The sequence below is a fragment of the Macaca mulatta genome, chromosome 7, assembly GCF_049350105.2.
Source record: "Macaca mulatta isolate MMU2019108-1 chromosome 7, T2T-MMU8v2.0, whole genome shotgun sequence".
In the NCBI taxonomy this organism is placed as follows: Eukaryota; Metazoa; Chordata; class Mammalia; order Primates; family Cercopithecidae; genus Macaca; species Macaca mulatta.
Window position 1 is genome coordinate 123,819,798 of NC_133412.1, and position 23,017 is coordinate 123,842,814.

General features: G+C 35.4%; 1 protein-coding gene across 2 annotated transcripts in view; it reads left to right on the forward strand.

Annotated features, from left to right (window-relative positions):
- Positions 1-23,017, forward strand: part of ATL1 (atlastin GTPase 1) — a 73,462-nt gene that overhangs the window by 25,988 nt on the left and 24,457 nt on the right. For both annotated transcript variants that reach the window (NM_001257493.1, XM_015143636.3), the window contains 5 exon segments: positions 2,312-2,559; positions 5,407-5,541; positions 6,004-6,108; positions 8,265-8,315; positions 9,955-10,011. In NM_001257493.1, coding sequence (NP_001244422.1) covers positions 2,312-2,559; positions 5,407-5,541; positions 6,004-6,108; positions 8,265-8,315; positions 9,955-10,011 — 596 coding nt within the window.

Sequence of the window (23,017 nt, forward strand, 5' to 3'; positions counted from 1 at the left end):
TAGATGGTAGGTAGGACTGTAATCAAACATGAATAGATAATAGCATTAATAACCATCACCGTTAATTAAGCATGTACTGTTTGTCAGATTCTTCAATTTTTATTGAATGGAAATTACTTTGTTTAGTCTTCACAAAGGCTTTCTAATATGGGTACCATTATTAATCTTTTTAAAATGGAGCATACTGAGCCATTGGGAAGCTAAATAATTTCCACAACTTTATGTTGTAAATTGTAAGGCTGGGGTTTAAACAAAGGCTCTCTGACTCCGGCACCTGTGATACGGCAATAGAGAAGCTATTATCTTTCAGATAAAAAGTCAACTTTTCTTAACTTTGCAGAGAGAACAACTCTGATTCGTGGCTATAGGCAAAGGTCTGTTGTCTCTAGATGCTTTGTACGATTGTTCAGAAAGTAGTGGTGTATGTTTATCTCTACTCATGCAAAACTAAAATTATATATTTTCAGTATTTCAATAGCATTATTTTATAGATGAACAGCAATAAAGTTATCAATGTGATATATATGTCAATGTGATCTGAAGACTTATTTAAAAGTATGCCAAGAGATATGATTGCCTTCTTTTATCTAGTTATAAAACTTCTTATCAAATAGACATCATGAAGAATGTCTACCTAAAGATATTTTCAAAAATTTAGATAAAAGGTTATTTAAAAGTCCAGTTTGTTTCAAAATTAGTATTATTGTCTTAGTCACCTTGGGCTGCTGTAACAGAAAATCATAGACTGGGTGGCTTAAACAACAAATATTTATTTCTCACAGTTCTGGCAACTGGATGAGATCAGAATGCCAGCAGAGCTGGATTTTTTGTAAGGGTCTTCCTCCTGGTTCATAGACTGCTTTCTTCATGTATCCTCACAATTCAGAGAAAACAGGCTCTGGTTCCTTAGTTGCCTTATAAGGGAACTAACTCTATGATGGGAGACCCTCATTACTTAATCTAAGCCTAATCTAAGGCCTCCCAAAGGCCTCATCTCTAAATACTGTCACATTGTGGATTAAGGTTTCTACAATAGCAATTATTGAGGGTTTCTTTGAGGCTAGATCATATATCTGATCTGAGGAATTAATTGGTGTATGTATAGACTTTCTGTTCTTATGATACAAAGCAAACGAGCCTATGTATGTATTGTCCAAAAGTTATTGGATTGCTACCAAAGAGGCAGAATTTTTTTTTTATTTTTATTTTTTATCGTAGTAGGAAGATCTGGGATGAAAGTTTTGACTCTTGCAATCTAATCCCAGGTTGGCAGTTACTGTCCATGTGAACTTGGACCTGTAATCTGTCACTTTCTAATAGTTGTGCTCCTGGGAAATTTAATTAGATTCTTAATTTTCTCATGTGTCAAAAATACAGATAATAAATACCTTACTGGAACATTACAAGGATTAAATAAATAACATGAGAAAGATATAGAAATCCTATATGAGGAAGTCTACCATTTCCTTCCTTCTAAATTCCATTTCCATCTCTTGGGCAAGGTCAGTCACGTCTTTGGCTTTAATTTCCTCATCTATAATAATGCCAATAGTATGCTTGAGAATCTGTGATTCCGAGCCCTTCTATGTATTTCTTCCTATGTATGTTCAGCTTTAAAAAGTATTGCAAGGATCCTTTATGTAAATAAGCTATTTCTGGGGGATAAAGAAAGTGTGAACTAAAATCATTTTATTCCTCTGCTCCAAAAGTAGAGTGCTTTGCTTTGATTTTCTTTCTGACTCAGCAAACAGAGACATCTGCACTGACTTAGAGTTTTCTTGAAAGTTTTTTTTGTTTCAGTCATATGATCAGAAAGAACAAATGTAAGTCCTTCTGGAATATAGTGTGAATGACATTAAAATATGTCACTAAAACAAACATTTCTTTTCTTTCTTTCTTTTTTCTTTTTTGAGACAGGGTCTCCCTCTGTTGCCCAGACTGGAGTGCAGTGGCACGATCACATCTCACTGTAGCCTTGACCTCCTGGGCTCAAGTGATCCTCCCACTCCTGCCTCCTGAGAGCTGGGACCACAGGCACGCACTACCACACCTGGCGAATTTTTAAATTTTTTATATAGACAGGATCTTGCTATGTTGCCCAGGGTGCTCTTGACTCCTGGGCTCAAGCGATCTTCCCACCTTAGCCTCCCAAGGTGCTAGGATTACAGGCATGAGCCATGGCACCCAGCATAAAGTGAGCATTTCTAATTCCAGTATGCTCCTGTGTCAGATGTTTGAGAGTTGAGAGATACATATACATTTCTTGGCACTTTGAATGATTAGCTGAACCAGTCACTGCTCTGTTCAACAGGTGGATTTTCGGAAAAGACATATGAATGGAGCTCAGAAGAGGAGGAGCCAGTGAAAAAGGCAGGACCAGTCCAAGTGCTCATTGTCAAAGATGACCATTCCTTTGAGTTAGATGAAACTGCATTAAATCGGATCCTTCTTTCGGAGGCTGTCAGAGACAAGGAGGTTGTTGCTGTATCTGTTGCTGGAGCATTTAGAAAAGGAAAATCATTCCTGATGGACTTCATGTTGAGATACATGTACAACCAGGTATGCAGGAAGTACTTCAAAAAGTTTTCTTTCTTCTGTGCTTCTGTCACTTCGTGTTTTTGTTTAATGGTGTTCAAAATGTTCATTTCTATTATTATGTACCCTATATATGAACCAGCTAAAGAAATGCTGTGATGTAACCATTCCAACCTCAGTGCTTTGGGGGCCAAACTACACAGACCAATTTTCTCTGAAGCTGCTTTGTTGCATTTCCCTTAGAATATGACTTATATTTTTATTCTTTAAAAAATAGACACAGAATATCCTGATTATACTTAAATGTTATAGTGTTTAAAATGTCACATAACTTTTGTATTGTAATCACTTTTTTCCGACATTTAGTATGACATATTTCAAGCATACAGTGAAGTTAAAAGAGTTTTATACTAAACATCTTGGTATCCACCACCCAGATTCTACCGTTAACATTAGTATTCCTGCGTTATCACTTATGACTCCATCTATTCATCCCTCTTTCCAGCCATCACTCCAAGTTATTCTTTGATGCATTTGAAAATAAATTGCTGGCCGGGCACTGTGGCTCACGCCTGTAATCCTCAGCACTGTGGGAGGCCGAGGCGGGTGGATCATGAGGTCAAGAGATCAGTACCATCCTGGCCAACATGGTGAAACCCCATCTCTACTAAAAACAAAAACAAAAACAAAAATTAGCTGGGCATGTTTTCCTTGTCCTTCAAGGTTATTTTTCAGGCTTATGGTTTTTATGAATATCTCAATGTAGATCATTGACTCAGAGTGAATGTTATAGAAATATTATTATGCTAATTAATAATAATCACAATTTATTCATTGAAGTATGCATCCCAAGACATTTTTCCAGGTAATACCTTATTGGAAAAATTTCAATTTCCACCTCAATAGTAATTATTTATTGACTACCTGCTAAATGTCCTAGATTGTGCTAGGCACTATGGTGGATACCAAAGAAAACATACCATAGATTTTGCATTTAGGCATCTCACGGTTTGGCCAAGGAGACAGAATAACGATAGGTGAAATATTTAGAGTATCATTACATGGTGATATGGTGATTGATATATTTCTTTCTTTCTTTCTTTCTTTCTTTTTTTTTGAGATGGAGTTTCACTCTTGTCACCTAGGCTGGAGTGCAGTGGCACAATCTTGGTTCACTGCAACCTCTGCCTCCCGGGTTCAAGGATTCTCCTGCCTCAACCTCCCAAGTAGCTGGGATTACAAACATGCGCCACCACACCTTGCTAATCTTTTGTAGTTTTAGTAGAGACAGGGTTTCGCCATGTGGGCCAGGCTGGTCTTGAACTCCTGGCCTCAAGTGATCTGCCCGCCTCAGCCTCCCAAAGTGCTGGGATTATAGGCATGAGCCACCATGCCCGGCCTGATCGATATATTTCTAAGTGTAGTTCAGGGAAGGGCATATAGTGGGCAAAAGTAACTGGAGAAAACTTTATAGAGATATTGGGAGTTAGAATAGATTTTGAAGATGTGTGGATCTGGATCAGAAAAGGAAAAATGGACATTCTGGACTATGAGGAAAAAGTATGATATATGTATTAAACAGTGTACACCTTCTTCCCTCGAGTGGAAATTAAGTATTGGAGATGAAGAAGAAATAAGATTGAATAGGTTATTGAGGCAGATAATAGAACAAATTCATAGAAGAACCAAAGCGCTTGGTAAGGGTTTAAAATGCCTTTTAGAACAAGATAAGATATAATTAAATAAGTTTTTCTTTAAATTAGTTTATGTAGATATTTTATCAGTCCAAGTAGTCCTCTCCAAAATTCCTCTGCATTCGTTAATGTAAGGTTTTAGATTGGAGAATTATCTAATGAGATCTTCCAAAAAACTAATAACTTATTCTCTGTAACAAATATCAAAATGGGGGTAACTACTATCAACCAAGGTCACCAATTACTGACTTACTAAATCTATGGGATATTTTCCATTCCTTATCCAACTTGATCTTCAGCCTTTATACAATTGATAGTTTTTCCTATTCTCTCTTCCTTTGGCTTCTCAAACCCCACTTGTAGCAGTACTTGTCTACTCCTTCCTGCTGTCCCGGCCCTGGTCAGGCCCTCAATCATATTTTTGACCTTTATTATAGCACCCACCCCTTATCCCTTCTAGCTATCATTTCCCTTCCCTACTAACTACCCCTACCTACTTCTAGAATAGTATCTCTCTACCACAACTATGATGATAATTCATCTCTGCTTCTTCATAACTTTCCATTGCCTGCAGGATAAAATCTGACTCCATTAAGCACCTTACAAGGCCTTTCAGAATCTGGCCATCTGTCCAGCCTTTTCCTGCTACTTGCTTCCTCCTCCCCCAAAACCAAAGCATAATATGCTCTCTACTTCCTTCCTTTCTGCCTGCCTGCCTTCCTTTCTGGAATGCCTTCTCCAAATTTGCTCCCCTGGAAAATTCCTAAATATTTTTCAAGTCTTAGCTCAAACATCCTATGTGGTCTTGCCTGACCAGGGTTATTTCTTTTTTATGCTACCATTTATGCATTATATATACTTCCATTTTGGCATGCATTTATTGCATCATAATGGTTTGTTTGCATGTCTGTCTCACTGTTAGGCTGTGAATTTCCTCTGGTCTGCAATGATATCTTTTCATTTTTATATCCCCAGGACATATAAAAAATGTGGCAGATGGTTGCTCCTCTGTAATTATTTTTTGGATGAATAAAGTGATTGTATTGATGCATTAGATGTGCATATGTTGTTTCCTTTTAACTAGAATTGGAGAGGGATAAGAATCAGAATGGATGAATGGAAAAAAAAACTATACACACATATCAAGTTCCATATCACAGACTTTATTATTTTATAGGAATCAGTTGATTGGGTTGGAGATTACAATGAACCATTGACTGGTTTCTCATGGAGAGGTGGATCTGAACGAGAGACCACAGGAATTCAGATATGGAGTGAAGTCTTCCTTATCAATAAACCTGATGGTAAAAAGGTATGATGCTAACTTCCTAAATAAAATTGAGTTTTCACTTATAACAGTTACTACTTTTTAGAATCCTTGAAGATGCGCTTTTGAAAATTAATTTTGATCATTTGATATGAAGCTTAAAGTGGGGTAGCATCCTATAGCATGATCTTTGTTTCCCTTTCTTGTGATCAGGGTGGGCAAAATTATAAGGATGATAGAATAGCAGATCAGCAAGTAACATCTGTATTTTGTTTCACTGCTACATAAAGTTTCTGTAATGTTGGATTACTAGTAAAAATTACTTATAATAGTAATCAGCAGTTAATATTTTTATTTTCTGTGGCATTCATGGTATGTGTAAGAAATTATCTAAAATAGTATTCATTAACAATGGTTTGCTTTAGTTCTTATGATATTAATATTATGGTAACCCTAATGACCTAGATGTTCTATAAAATATCAGTAATGTACTCTTCTTGCCTGTAGGTTGCAGTGTTATTGATGGATACTCAGGGAACCTTTGATAGTCAGTCAACTTTGAGAGATTCAGCCACAGTATTTGCCCTTAGCACAATGATCAGCTCAATACAGGTATGAAATAAAATAAACCCATTTTGATGATGTTTCTTTAACTAAAAATTATGAATATATGTGTTTCTATATACATGTGATAATGAGATAAACAACAGAAATTGGGAATCATATATATTATTTGACTCAATTAGCATGCCAGTTCTTGTGATTTCTGTAAGAGTAGAATTGTTTTTATTATTGTAGTCTAATTACTGACAAACTTTCAAATTGACTGCTTTGGTTAGAAAAGGTCATATTATCTTATTGGGATTTTTGTTGTTGTTGTTTAAAGCCTACAATAAACTCAGTAACATAAATTTTATATGAGTGTACATTGAGACCATCTATTATAAGTTACGTTTAATGAAACAGGATTTATAAATATAAATTTTGTTCTACATAGCCAGTAGAACTAAATGTAAAAACATTTACATGTGTTCATAGCTTTTAAAAACACCTTAATGTACATTTAGGAAAGCAAATATCTTGTATATAAAATTTATCTTTCTTTCCTTTCCTTTTTTCTTTCACTTTTTAAAAAGTTTTATTTTTGAGGTTATTGTGGGCTTTCTAAATTGTCCTGAAAATCCTTGTAGAGTTTTATTAGAACCATAGAACCCATAGCATAAAAGATTTTAAGACTATTTTTAGATATTTTCAATCCACTGGCAAAAGCAAAAAGAGAGAGTGGCCAAGGAACAGGGCAGATCAATAAAAAAAAGTAAGAGAGCTTAAAAATGCAGAAAAGGCAAAGTAATTAGGATGAGTGAGTCAAGGATGAAATTATAAGCAAGCATAGAGAATGGAACTAGTAAAGCAGCAACAAGGGCATCATATATGGTTAGGACAAACAAGACAGGGTAAACAGAAGGAGGAAGGAAAGACTGAATTTATTAAATAAAGGACTTTAAAGTAAAAGTCATAAAAAATGTTATGGTTATAACCTATTTAATCAACTTTTAAAAATTAACTTTTCTTTCAATTGACAAATAAAAATTATATATATTTATCATGTACAATATGATGTTTTGAATACATACATTGTATAAGCCTTTAAAATACCGACTTAATCTAATTTATTCATAATTTACAGTGTAAGCCATATTTATACAAGCCTATTTAAACCAGATTGAGTTTGCCTTTTCAGTATTACTCATTATTTATATTTGACCTGAATACATTGAATATTTTCATAGAAAAATCTGCTAACTCCTTATAATGACTATTTTTTATTATGTGAGAAATGATGTTATTTAAATAAGTATACAAAGTATTCTTTTTATATCACCATATAAACATATAAGCCTCCTTAACTTTTCTTTGAAGTTAATGATATTTATTCCCCTCAAAAAATGTCATCTTAATGCTGTGATCTGTTCATGAAGCAGCAATGCATATGTATAAGGCTGTGAGCATGATATTCAGAACCTAACTTCCATGTGATGAAACTCTGTTCAGACATAAATAAAATTATTAATTGTAAAGAAGTCAACATGATTTTTCTTTTCTTTTCTTTTCTTTTTTTGAGATGAGTCTCGCTCCGTCGCCCAGGCTGGAGTGCAGTGGCGCGGTCTCTGCTCACCGCAAGCTCAGCCTCCCAGGTTCATGCCATTCTCCTGCCTCAGCCTGCCGAGTAGCTGGGACTACAGGCGCCTGCCACCACGCCCAGCTAATTTTTTGTATTTTTAGTAGAGACGGGGTTTCACCATGTTAGCCAGGATGGTCTCGATCTGCTGACCTTGTGATCCGCCTGCCTTGGCCTCCCAAAGTGCTGGGATTACAGGCATGAGCCACTGCGCCCAGCCAACATGATTTTTCAAAACAAAATTTTCCATATGGCTTGCTGAGATTTAGATTGCTATTATTTTGTCTTGCTTGGAAGAATGAGTTTTTTTGACTCATTCTTTAGGTTCATAAAATAATTTAAATATTCTGTCTCCAGAGCAGATGGCTACTGTATTTGTAGAACCATTTTATAATCATTGTACATTCCTTATTGTCTCTCAACCTTCTTTTACTTCTCTCTCAAGGTCTTACAAATATCATCATGTAAGCAAGTATATAAGAAAGTTCATTTTTGTGATAACTGATATTTTTAAAAGTAGGGAATGATGAAGTAAGTGCTTAGGATGATGCCAATTATCTTATCATTGTGATTTTATTTCTTTATCAAGGTATATAACTTATCCCAAAATGTCCAGGAGGATGATCTTCAGCACCTCCAGGTAACAATATTTTCTTTTTTGTGTACCTGGTAGTCTTTGGAATATATATAGCAGAATTTTGGGGAATGATTTCAAAACATAATCAGATTCTGATTCTGCTGTTTACACAGGAACTATTGGCCCAATTAGGTGCCTGGTAATTACTGCCCCAGACTGGTTAATTTATAAAGGAAAGAAGTTTAATTGACTCACAGTTCAGCATGACTGGAAAGGCCTCAGGAAATTTACAATCATGGCCGAAGGCAAAGGGGAAGCAAGGCACTTTCTTCACAAGGCAGCAGGAAGAAGTGCTAAGCGAAGTGGGAGGAGCCCCTTATAAAACCATCAGATCTGTGAGAACTCATTCACTATCACAAGAACAGCCTCCATGTTTCACTTACCTTCACCTGGTCTCGCCCTTGACACGTGGGGATTATGGAGATTATAATTTAAGATGAGATTTGGGTGGGGACACAAAGCCTAACCATATCAATAAGTAACTACCTTTCTCCCTAGTTTGACATCAAATTTCATATATTTTTTAGAAAAAGAGTCACACTGCAAGTCACAGACATTTAAAAAAAAACACAACTGAGGTGATAAGGCTCAATCTAGCCTCAGGAAAACTACAGAGCAATCACTGCTCCAAAAGGAGCAGAAACAAAGAAGCAGAGATTCGGTTTACAAATAGTGACAGCACTGAGAAAGTTCCCAGGATTAGCACTAAGGAGCACAACTCTTCAGGTTTTATTATGCTCTGGGCACAGTGTATGTTTCTTCTCCTCTTTCGAATTCATTTCAAGATTCTCCAGGGCCGGATGCAGTGGCTCACACCTGTAATCCCAGCAGTTTAGGAGGCTGAGGCAGGCAGATTGCTTGGGCCCAGGAGTTTGAGACCAGCCTGGGCCACATGGTGAAACCCTATCTCTACCAAAAATGCAAAAATTAGCCAGGCAGGCGTGGTGGCACATGCCTGTAGTCCCAGCTACTCAGTAGGCTGAAGTAGGAGGATCACTTGAGCCGGGGACATCAAGGCTGCAGTGAGCAGAGATCATGCCACTGCACTCCAGCCTGGGTGACAGAGTGAGACCCTGTCTCCAAAAAAAAAAAAAAAAAAAAAAGAAAAGAAAAAAGACAAAGAAAAGGACTTTCCATTCTTAAACTAAATGCCTAATGTTTTTGTAGTAATCCAAGCCATTGTGCCATTAAATTTCCTCAGTCAACAGCTTTTGTAAATATATCCTACATACTTTACATCTCTCTGGTCTAATTTATATACGTTCTGCTTCTAAAGGTCATTTAGCATGTTTCCTTCTTCCCTTTTGTCTCCCACAAAAAATTAACCCACATTTTAGATATAAAAGGTGTTCATTTTAAAACATAAAAGGTGTTAATTTTAAAAATAAAATGTAAATTTTATTTTTAAATGTACTTTATGTCTTTTATTCTTAAATATCTAATTACCATGGCTCTGCTTTACCTATTCAATGTTTATTTCCTGAAAATGATTATTATAATCTTCTTAATATAATATTCTGTTATAGCTAGGGGAAAAAGTAAATGAAAGAAAGCCAAGAATTAAAACTTTGCAGATGCTAAAGTTCTCTCTGTCTCCTCTCTCTCTGTGTGTGTGTGTGTGTGTGTGTAATTTTTTTTCTAGCTTTTCACTGAGTATGGCAGACTGGCAATGGAGGAAACATTCCTGAAGCCATTTCAGGTGAGTGAGGGTTAAATGATGGTAAATTCTTACTAGATTTTCCTGAAGACTGTAACCAGGTATATTAATTAATGGGTCATGTTTCCTTTTCTTTTTATTTCATTGAGAAAACATTTTTGACCTATTTTATGCTATTTGATGCAAGATAGAATGAGATAGAAATGAGGAAATAGAATTTTAAAGAATGATTTTTTATAAAAGAAATGTGGAAATGAAAGATGAATTAGGCATTCTGGTTCCCAGCAAAATGTCAGCTTTTTTTTCCTGAACTCAAAGTGACTGTCAAAGTGCTGGGATTAGAGATGTGAGCCCCTGGGCGCAGCCTCATTTATGTACAAAAATTAAACATCCAGCCATATCTTATGAGATATATTAAAACATAAGAACGTGTTAATTTGAAAATAAAAGGATGGAAAAAGATATATCAGGCACATACTAAGTAAAGGAAAACAAGTGTCTATATTTTGTCAGTAAGAATTATTTAGAATAGAGAAGTTCATAATAATAAAAGGTTATTTCACCAGGAAAACACAAGAATTCTAGTCAGGCATGGTAGCACATTCCTGTAATCCCAGCTACTCAGAAGGCAGTGGTGGGAGGACCACTTGACCCCAGGAGTTCGAATCCAACCTGGGCAATATAGTGAGAGACTCTGTCTCTTGGAAAAAAAAAATTCTAAATTTTTGTGACAAATAGCCTCAAAATATATAAAAATCAATAGAACCATAAGAAGAAATGAGTAAATCCACTGAAACACCGCTCTCCTAAGTATTGATAAGTCAAGTAAGCAGAAAATTAGTAACAGTAGAGAAGATGTGAAACCTAGGGCTAACAAGCTTGCTTTATGGTGCATGTATAGAATAGTGTAAGTAACAAAGAAAACACATTACTCTTAAGCATGCAAGGTGTATGTACAAAAATTTACCACGTATTAAGCCACAAAGCAGGTCTCCACAAATTTCGAAGCATTGAATTCATACTGACCTCATTTTGTAATCACAGGACAATTTAGTTAAAAGTTAATAAGAAAGTGCTAATTTTAAAAAGCATATTTTGGAAATTTAAGCACACAATTCAAAAATAATTCATGGATTAAGTTAAACTCATAATAGATATAGGAAAATACTGCAAATTGAGTGCTTGAAAGAAAACATACATATTGAACATTAAATGCTATCATGAAAATGGTACTTAGAGGGAAAAAAATATAGCCATAAAAGTTTTCTATTAGAAAAAAAGAAAGGCAGAAAATTAGTGATAAGTACAAATTAAGAAGGAAAAATAGGCCAGGCGCACTGGCTCACACCTGTAATCCCAGCACCTTTGGAGGCTGAGGCGGGTGGATTGCTTGAGGTCACGAGTTCAAGACAAGCCTGACCAACATGGTGAAACCCCATCTCTACTAAAAATACAAAAATTAGCTGGGCGTGGTGGCGGGCACCTGTAATTACAGCTACTCCGGAGGCTGAGGCAGGAGAATCACTTGAACCTGGGAGGCGGAGGTTACAGTGAGCCAAGATCGCACCATTGTGCTCCAGCCTGGATGACAGAGCGAGACTGTCTCAAAAAAAAAAAAACAAAAAAAAACAAAAAAAGAAAAAAGAAAAAATAACAGACAAAAACTAATGAAAATAAGAAAGAACATTTATAAAAGCTATATGTCTCAAGATGGATCAATTTTAAAAACATAATGTGGATTAGAAAAAAGCTAGTTGCCAAAGACTATTTACAGTAGGATAACATTTTTTATAAAGGTCCAAAATGAGCAAAACTAAACAATATGTTAAGAATATAAAGACGTGTGATAAAACTATTAAAAAAAAGCAAAAGTAAAGTAGTATTTACTACTGGAGAGGAGAAATGGGGATGTATCAGGAAGGGACACACAGGAAGCTTCAATATTATTGGTATTTTCAATTATTTAAGCAGGTTTGTGGGTTCACGAGTATTTATTAATCTGCTTAATAGCATACATATATGTTACATGCATTCTTTTGTAGGTATCATATTATGTAATAACATTTTTCAGTCTAAAAAATCAATAGCATTTCTTAAAACCAGCGATTACAACTAGCAAATATAAGTTTTAAAATATATATACCATTCATAATAGCAAAACAAAACAAAAATCTTTAGTAATTAGCCACCAAAATATAAAGACCTTTCTGGAGAAAAATTCAAAGGTCTGTTAAAGACCATAAAGAAAAAATTGTATAAACCAAAGAGATATAATATGATCACAGATGGTATGATTTAATGTTGTAGAGAATTTAATTCTCAACAAATTAGTCAAACTCAGTGCAATTATAATTGAAATTACAACAGGATTTTTTTTGTATATCTTCTACAACTCATATGGAAGAATTAAGCCTTGTTTTGATTTGTCAGGTTTTCTTTTTTTTTTTTTTTTCTTTTTTTTTTTTTTCTTGAGACGGAGTCTTGCTCTTGTTGCCCAGGCTGGAATGCATGCAATGGTGTGATCTCATCTCACTGCAACCTCCGCCTCCCAGGTTCAAGCCATTCTCCTGCCTCAGCCTCCCAAGTAGCTGAGATTACAGGCGCCTGCCTCCATGCCTGGCTAATTTTTCTGTGTGTTTTTAGTAGAGATGGGGTTTCACCACGTTGGCCAGGATGGTCTCAAACTCCTGACCTCAGGTTATCTGTCCGCCTCAGCCTCCCAAAGTACTGGGATTACAGGTGTGAGCCACTGCACCTGGCCTTAAGTCAGTTTTTAAGAAGGAGATCTAAATTAGGGGGCTCAATACACACTGCAAAGCCATAGCAATGAAAATGGTGAGGTCCTACACAGATACAAGAGCAAAGCTCAACGGAACTAAACAGTTTAAATACACTCATATATATATGGGAGCCTGGTAGTCAATAGAGGTGGCAGGATAAACTGGTGGGAAATAAATGGGTTAATAGTTGGGTTTGGAAAAACGAGTTGACTATTTGGAGAAAGAGCTGGATTTTTACTAAATACCATAATAGAAGTAATCTCCAGATAGATCAAAGAAATAAATATGAAAGTTAAAACTATAAAGCTAATAGAAGAAAGTGCTGGAGAATATTTTTCTGAACTGAGGTGAAGAAACATTTATTAAACCCTCCAAAATAAACCATGTAGTAAAAAATTGATGCATATTACTACATCAAAATTAAGTATTTCTATTTATCAAACGACTTTATAATCAAAGTGAACAGATTTGTAGAAGATATTGACAATGTCAAAGTCAACAGAAGATTACTAGACAGAACATACAGGAAACCTGCAAGTAACCAAAACCTGGTTCCCAGTCAGAAAACAGGCAAAGAATATTAATAGCCAACTCACAGAAAGGAAACCTGAATGGCTAATACGTTTTTGAAGGGATGTCAAGTCTCACTGATAATGAGATAAATATTAAAACAACGATGAAATATCACTTTATACTCATTAAACAGGCAAAAAGTGGAATATGGAGATGATACCAAATGAAAGCTAGGATTTGGGCAAATGGGAACACCCAGGCCGTATCGTTGGAAGTGCAGATTGGAGCAGCCATTCCGTGGAGCAGAGGAAATATGTAAGGATATTTACTGATAGAGTAATAGTAGCAGGAATTTGGAGACAATTTAGGTGTCCATCACTAGAAGAACGGATACATTAAAATTTGGGGAAAACATGCTCTGGAATACTTTGCAACATCTGAAGGCAGTGAACCAAAAGTACATAGAGTAGCATGAATAGAGCGTTAAAATTTGTACTGAAGTAAGCAGGAAAAAGTATGAGATTTATAACATGATACTATTTATGAATATTTAAAATGCTATACATATACAAAATAATATATATTAAAGTGAGTGTGGATGGGAATGAATAGTTGAGGAATGGGAGTGAGATCTGGGAAAAATATGGTGAAGTGAAGTAGCACGGAGAGACGATGTATGCTGTGATGAAGGAGTATGAATTCTCCCCTGAGGGCTCGGGAACCTGGTGCAGGGAGGAGGTGAGGTAGAATAAAACCAGTCTTGCTTGCAGTCTTCTATATGTTTTACAATATCTACTAGACTCTGTTGTCTTTTTTATTTTTAATCATTTGTTAGGTTGATAGTCTAAGTGTTGTAAGGCTATTGTTTTGATTTTCTTCTTCTCTAACTTGTTACTGAGAACCACTGGCAAACCAGAGTAGGGAACTCCATTGTAAATTACCGAAAGGGACTGTAGGTCTAACCAGCAGATGTCACTGCTCCTTACATTTTGCCAGACACGCGAATACTGGAAAAGACCAATCAATGCTGTGATAAAACAGATGACAGATAGGTAAATATTGATAGAGTTACTGCTTTTGGTTAAAAAAAAATGAGTTGAAAACAAACAATGGAAAAAAACTTTAAGAGATTACCCTAGTTAGTAAACTGTTGGCATTATGAAATATCAGTGAAAAGAAAAAGATTTTGCTGACTGAGTCAACAATGACTCCTAAACATGTTTGGACTTGTAACTCTAACCATCTGAAATTGAAATGAGAAGCTCATTAAGTAGTAAAGGTGGCATCCAAAGCCATTTTATAATATTTTAGATTAAAGCAACCAAATCCAAAACAAAAAATACTATACATTATAAAATCAAAAGATAAAATGCAAATATATTCAAATCTCAAAACATACATGAGTTAAATAATTCACATTTCAATTAGAAAAAGCGTAGAGAAAAACTGCAAAGTAAAATAACTTTTAAATGAAATTTCAATTAGGCAATCTTTTTCAGCAGGTCACCACCTCCACCCTCTTCTCTTTGAGAAGTTAACAGCTTTATTCATTTGGGTAAAGGTGTGGGGAAATTTTAAACATTGCCCGAGACACTAAGGTGAGGGGTAATGAAATTTTAAAAATAATTTTGTATTAAAATTAAACTAAGGCCAGGTGCAGTGGCTCATGCCTGCAATTCCAACAGTTTGGGAGGTGGAGGCAGGAAAATTGCTTGGAGCCCAGAAGTTTGAGATGAGCCTGAGCGACATAGTGAGACTGTATCTCTACAAAAAGGGAAAAAAGAAGAAAAAAAAAACCTCCACAAAGAACTACAGCGCCTGTAGTCCCAGCTCTTTGGGGGTGGGGGCTGAAGTGGGAGGATGGCTTGAGCCCAGGGGTTTGAGGCTGCAGTGAGCTATGATTGCACCGCTGCACTCCAGCCTGGGCAACAGAGTGAGAACGTGTCTCAAAAAATAAATAAAATTAATTTAAACGAATTTAAAATAGAAGAATTCTTAACTCTGAAACAGAGTACAATTATAAATAATAAACAAGACCTATAATAAACAACAAACATGAAGGCAATTAGCTGGGGAAATGAATAGCTAAATTAACAGATTAACTTTATTCTTTAAAATACCAATTTATATCAAGCTGTAATCAAACACACAAAAATATGTTAGTGTATTTAAAAAACCATGGTTTAAAAGAGAGAATTAAAAGCTAAGCGATTCAGTTTAAAAGCAATATTGAAGTGCAAGTTTAACCAGTGGTGTGCTGGTAAAATGTTTAAAAGTGGCTGGGGAGAAGGGAAGAGGTGAGCCTGATATATATTATTTGCTAATTTTTATGGTGTAAATACTTTTACCATGGCCAATTTCAAGCTACCATGACATCAACCAACTTGCAAAAATTCCTCAAAATTTAACAAATGCTTTTTGCAAGCTCTAATGAACCAGTTCTAAACTATGTAGCATACCCTGGAAGTATAATTCATATTAACACACAGTATAGAGTTATCTAAGTGACATTAGTTATTTTCTCACCTGTTTTGCTCACTATGAGTATTTGAATTTAAAGTATAAAATCGGGCAGGAGCTACTTTATCAACATATCTATCTATAAAATAACTAGGTTCTTTATATTAGCTTCTCTACCTTAGGAATTCCAGTTTTTGTTGAGAATGACAATATTTTTTCATTAATTTAGACATGGCTGTATATAATAACTGTGCAAGTTTTATTTGAGTAATAACACCCAGTTTGCTGTAAGAACCTAGAGAAAATATCTTGTCATATGCAATAGATTTGTGTCTATATTGGTATGTTATGAGTGTTTTTTTCTTGGTCATTTAGACTTGCATAAGCCACACCTGGCCCCACGTTGCTCTGTACTGGGATGGTCACATCCTTGGGTCAGGATCCCTATGACTATTTCTGGATGTTTTTCATGTTGTCAGACATTATTTGAAGTTCATTCTAAATACAGGCTGCTTATCAACACCAAGCAAGGCTGCCTTCCTCTAATGCTTTGTTAAATGATCAGCCACCAGTTACTTGTTTCCCCAGGAAAGGCTCTTTTTCCACTTGTATGGCTCTGTGGCTCTCTCTGTGTGTGCTTGTCACTCTTGTCCTCTCAGTTCTGCTGGGCTGTGGTGGTGGAGAGGGTTTTCACTCTGTCATGTGGTAATACAGTAAGCTTGTTATAGGGCCTAGGCTAAAAACAGACCCCCCTTACTAAGAAGACCCTGCATTATACCTTTAAATGTACCCTTTGGCAATAGCAGCCCAGGAGTTTATGATTTAATCATTTCATGCCTTCTAATTATGTAGGCTATAAAGAAATAGAAACATTCCTTATTTGCTAAAGTGTATTATAGTCTCAAGATTCGCTTGAGTCAATGTTTTAGATGTCAATACATTTCTCAGTGGCATTTCTACATTGTGGGTCTGTTTCTAGTAGGCTAGTCTTCTAAAGCCTGTTTAATCTACAGCAGATTTAAATAGTGACCACGATGTTCCTGAGCCTTGGTTCCTTTAAGCCAGTCCTGAATATATCTGATGATTCCTGGATCTCTTTGAGGCCCAGAGCCCTGAGGTAGTTGGGAATTTTAGCAGGATTTAGGCTGCATGACTCACAGAGAAGAGATGGGGCTGCAGCATATCTGTAGCCTTGGTGATTGATTCCTAATTAGGTGTTTTAGACACCTGGGTTAGAATCATTTCTGAGCCATACCACAGTTCTACTGAATTGGAATCCCTGTGTTTAGACCAGGGAATCTGCACTCTGTATGTCATTCTTGAGCACATATTTGAGGACAGATTTAGCCACTGGGCACACTCCAGCAGACAGCATCTATGGCAGAAGGTTCTGGTAGCAGAGAGATAGGGCACCATTTCTATGTACATTTCTGTGTACAGGTAGTTAGTAGATTAAGGTTGGCCTATAATAAGAAAGTAGGAAGCATAATCCCTAAAAAACTTTCCTTCTCACAAACTTGACTTCTCTTAGAAGCCTTATTTCTTTCTTGAGCATATACTTTAGGACTATTTACATTTATTCTCTTTTCTTCCATCTCCTCAGTGTCAAGTACTTCACTTTCTGGAATTAATTCAGCCCAGTTTTCACCCATAGCATGTTTATTAACCATTTTCGTACACTTAAAAGCCCAGCAAGACCTTAAACTTTAGAAAGAGATTCAAATTCTCTTTGTGAGATAAAAGTAAAAACTCAATTCTTCACATTCCTTTCAGTGGAGATGTAATTATTAGTGAGCACATCAGTCTGTGCCAGTTTTAAGTTAAACTGAAGTTTGCTGAAAAATAATAGAAGGGGAAGCATATAATAATACTCTGTTACATTAAGACAGGTACTCTGTTTCTCACAATTTCTCATTCAAATGGGGCCTACACAGGGCAATTAGGAATTATTTTACTCTAGTTTTCTTAATTATGTTTGAGGACCATTTATTCCCATTATTTGAGAATATCCATTTGCACAAAATTATTTGATAGTGATTTAAGCTACTTTGAAAGAAAACATGTTTGGTCAAATATCTGTGATGATTATAACTGACAAGTCATACCTGATAAATGCATGACCTCACTGAGTAAATGAAAGGCTGATGTCTGTCAGCTTGGGCTGAAAATGAAAGGAAATGATGTGGAAAAAGACAGCTGAGGAAGTTATCTACCCTATCCCATGTTCTCTCGAGAGAGCAATTTAGGTGATCTGAGAGCTGTATGGATTAGAAGAAATACTTACCTGGCTACACAGAACTAGGTCAGTGGTGTAGACTAGGATTCTCCCAATTTCTACATTTAGGTACCTGAAATGTCTAGAAGAGCAATAACAGCAGTTTATTGCATGCTTATTCTGTGCCATGCACTGTGCTAAGCATTTTTCTTACATTGTTCAAATTAGTGATCATTACAGTTCTATAAAACAAGTAATGTTACCACTCCTTCTTTATTCTTATCTTTAATTTTTCTGTTCAATGAGAAGTACTGAGGCTGACAGTAGTTGAGAAACTTACTCCTGGTCACATGTATCTTTAAATTGTAGAACTGACCTCAACCTAGGCCACAACTCAGAGTGCTTGCACTTAATTACCATCTTTTAGTGCTTCTCTTTGCTATCTTAATCTGAGTCACTTACTGAGCTATATTTTATTATCTTACATTTTAATGTGCCTATCCCCTCTCACTAATTAAATTATAAATGCCTTATTAGCAAGAACTTTGTCGTTGACTTTTTGAAGTCTAGAGCATCTACCATGCTGTTAATAAAGCATGTGTTCAATAAATGTTCACTAAGGTGGTGGTATTTACATATTTGGGATTATAAATAGTCTGCATATACAACTCAAAATTGAAAGACCTGGATTCAAGATCTGGAGCAACTATTACATATCCAGCCCAGTATTGTCTCTTTATAATTTTAAGGTAAGAACTATAACCAAACAATATTAAGTCATAAGTTGACATGAGAGTGTCCAAAATATTTGTACTGGGCATGGTCCCTTCTTGAACTGGAAAAACACAATCATGAAATTCTCCTTCAATGGGTAAGGGTAGTAGAGTTGCTGCATTGAAAGTGTCACACTGATGGGTGGTAATACAAAAAGAAACTACCATATTTTGTTAGTTAAGACTAACAGAAAAATGTTGGGTGTTTTCAGTTAGCAATAGTGATTGTACTGTATGTGGTACCATCAAATTTAAAGGTGATCCTACAACGTGGTCTGCAGATACTTCAAGTAATTAGATGAAGCCGTAACTGCTCTGAGGCAAGAAAGATAAGCCTTGGTTACTGGATCAAGCAATGGGCCACAAAAGGCACTGAATCTTCACTGTTGTTGATTTAATACTTAGCATGGCTTTTCTTTTTAATAAATAGGAAAGAGTTATGATAATTTGGAAGGATTGATCTGCCCTCCTATTAGCTTGTCTCTAATTTTTCTGCCCATATCCTTGGAGAGTTTGTGCAAAGATTCTTCATTTTTTTTTTTTTAATTATACATGTTATAGGTATTCTTAGCTGCCTTGGGATACCAGTTCTTCCAGTGGATTTTCTGCCTGCAATATCCATAGACTTCCCTATCTATAGGTTCCTGATTCATAGAGAACAGAGGATATTTTGGTCTTGTTTTTATCTGAAGGGCCACAAATTTATTTTGATTTCTATTTTGCTAAATACCCAAGCCCTATGAAAAGTCAGTGATATACTGGAGATCTCCAAATTGGCAATTTCTCATTCAACCTTTTTTTTTTCTGAGTCCGTATTTTATATCTGAGCCTCATATGTTTTTTCTTCCATATTCATATTTGATGTCTGAAAGTTTCCTGAAGTCAATTTTTAAAGTTTCCTGTTGATTCATCTTTATTTTATTTATAATTTAGAATCTTTATCCAATTGATATTTAAGAGGAAGTCTTCCAAAATAGCCTTCTGTAATTTTTTTTATTTTTCTTGCCCCCTAAAGGCCACTTAATTGTTAAAATGTATTATCATTATGTTTTAATGAACAGCTGGATTACTTAAATATTCTCCTGGTCTTTCTTATCCCACTGTTTTTAACCTTTTTTTTTCCCACCTGAAGGTCTAACAATTAAGTGAACTAGTTGGAACAGAACTGATAGTTTAGGACAGTAAATATTTAACAAGACTGCAACAAATTTTTATCTTTCTGGGTTAAAAGAAATTCCTTAACACTCAGCTCAAGACCAGGGTTTAAATTCAACTTCCATAGAATAGCCTTGTGATCTAGCAGTTTTAAGTAGATTTGGGCAGTGTGCCCATTCCTTTCCTGTGAAAATTCCTGAGGAAAAAGTAGCTTGTTTAGAAGGTCAGGGGAAGGAGCAGAAGGAACTGAAGGGATGTACTGAGTGGTAAAAATAAAACTGAGTGAAAAGAAATGCAAGGAAGGCAGGTTTCAGAAGGTTACAGTGTCAAATGTAGAGACTGCATTTTGGAGTCAGCATTTTATTTTGAGGCCTCAGTTTATTATGTAAAGAAGCTAACTAATGAGTGTTGGTATTTGTCTCAATATTTAAAGAGCTCCTCTTAACTGTGTTGTTTATTTTTACATGTCCAAAGTTCACCATAATGGCTACAGTTATTCTCATTTTTTAAAAGTTTATTTACTATTATTGATACAAAAATTAGGGTTGTCATTTAATAGAAATAGGAAGCAGAAATTCTTCTAGGAGGAGGTTGTAGTTTTGATATAGAGAAACCTGTAACATAAAAGTTAATCAATAGTATGTGCTCATGAGAAGTGTTTTGGGTTCATTAAGCAAGCAGAGGCTAGGACAGAGTTGTATGATTAATAATCTGACAATTACTGATTTCGTATTATGTACTATACAAAGTGACTCATGCATGTATTGACAAGACAGAGAGTGTCCTCTTGAAGGTTTTGTAGGGAATCTAAGGCAAAATTTGATTAATTACTTTTGCATAAATTGGTTGCCAGCCTACCAGACTTCCAACCGTTAGTCTTTGGGGCAATGTGAATAGGACTGAAGACTTCTTAGGCCTATGCTTCCATCTGTTCTTTATAGAGCACTTTTGTATTCATTCAGTGATACAAAACAATTCAAGACAAAACAAAAACACATGAGACAAGACTCTGTACAAATTGTCAAATAAAAGAAAGCAAAGCAAGCAGCCAAAGAACAAGCAGGCTAATGGCAAAAATATTCATTGAATGGTGTGCCCCCAAACCAAAAGTTCTAAGAACTTTATACAAAAATTAGGTCTTATTATTGATCAGGTGAATGTACTTCCAAAACTAAAACTTGAGTTACTCTATGCAAAGACTTAGGACTAATGACCTTATGTAAAGACCTGTACGGTTACAAAATCCTAGGATAACAAATTAATTTAGCAACAAGAGCTCAATGAAGCAAATCAGAACTCAGATTGTTGTTGAGACAGACTCACCTGGAAGCAAACTGAAGGACAAATGGAATTTGGGAACAAGGCAGAAAGAGAATGCGCCTACTAGTCTAAGAGTCACAGAGAATGCTGCCAAGTGAGGGCGTTCAAAAATGGTACAATGAGACTTCCAGAATTGGCAAAGGATAAGACCATCGCTCAAAATATGACTTAAAAAAACAAAGCTAAATTTATTGCTTAATGAAGTAGAGCTCTGCTGGTGAGGCATAGTCTCATTGAGCAAAGCAAACTGAAGACCACATGTAGGCGTCAGAGGCTTGTTTTGGAGTTTTGTGTGTTGTGGAAGCAAGATGGGTTGACATCAATCTGAGAATATGTCTTTTGTTCAATGTGTTGGATATAGAGGTGAAAACAGTAAGTTTTCTGGAGTGAGTCTTTGTCCACTTGACTGACTTTTAAAGCAATGAGGCTCTCTGTTGGCTTTTGGTATGGGTTGTTGATTGAAGTAATTGTTACTTACTTTGGGTTTAAAACCAGTTCTGGTGTTTACTTTTATCTGAAACTGAAATTAGAAACTGATTAAATGTATTAAAAACCAGTTCAGGTATTTACTGGCAGTTTTAGAAGATGTAGTCTTTTTCCGTGACTGTAGGAATAATTTCATGTATTTATAATGGATGTGCACATAAATTTACTGTTATTTTTCAAATAACATTTATTTCATATAAGCTTTTTATACTGACATGATCAACTCATGTATTGATATATTCCACATACTTATTAGTAGCTGTGTGTTATCATATTAATGTACCATAGTTTGTATAGCTATTTCTCAATTGTTGAGCATTTGGATTTATTTCAGTTTTTCATGGTTACCAAGTCATGCTGTAATACTCCTTTTGAATAATTTCCTGAAAGATATAGTCTCCAGAGGGAAGCTAATAAAATTAATCATGATTTTAAAAAGTTAGATGATTATTTCATTTGTAAGCTAAGTATAGTATAGGTCCATCACTTGACCCAGTTGCCTGACTGAATTTAATTTTAAAAAGTATTTGTGGTTTCATATGTTTTTATCTGAGCAAATTAGGCTAATTTGTATTCTTGGTTTTTATCTCTACTTATATGCATACATGAGCAAATCAAGATTCTACAGTGTAGAAAAAACTGATAGATTTTGACATAAAGACTGAATTTCATAGAAATCCATACATGATGAATGGAAAGCATATAAATTATCTAGGGAGGGATGGGGGATAGTAGGCACGCTCCTCCCTATTCATGAGAACCAATTATTAAATATACAGGAATTATATAAACCAGTTATTAAACTTTTAATAGCTTGGAATCAGCTATGATGGGTATATTTACACCACAGAAACTGGCAAATGCTACAAATCAAGGCTTTCATTTTTCTTTTTGTCAGAGAGCCAGTTTATCAGCACATCACTGGATGAGAACATCAGGCAGGAAACCTAGGAGTTGGAACATTGCCATTAATTTCATGATTACTTTATATATTGGTAATTTTAAAAAATGAAACTATATTTGCTTCTATACCACACATGGTCCTCATTATTTTGAATTGGGAAGATGCCAAGTGAAAAAGAAAGATTAAAAGCTCCCAAGAAATATGCAAAATACAGCCAAATCCACATACTTGGTTTCATTTATCCTGGTTCATGAAACTCTATTTTGCAAAAGTTACTTCCCAGCTAAATCTATTTCCAAAATACATGTTTTAGGAAGAAATATTCAAAATACAAATTATTATATTTTGACAAAAATTGTGGCAAAAAATGGACATCTATTTAAAGTTAGCAGGCTACTTAAAGAGGGTGGATGTGGGTATTTTTAATTCTTTTCTCTACAAG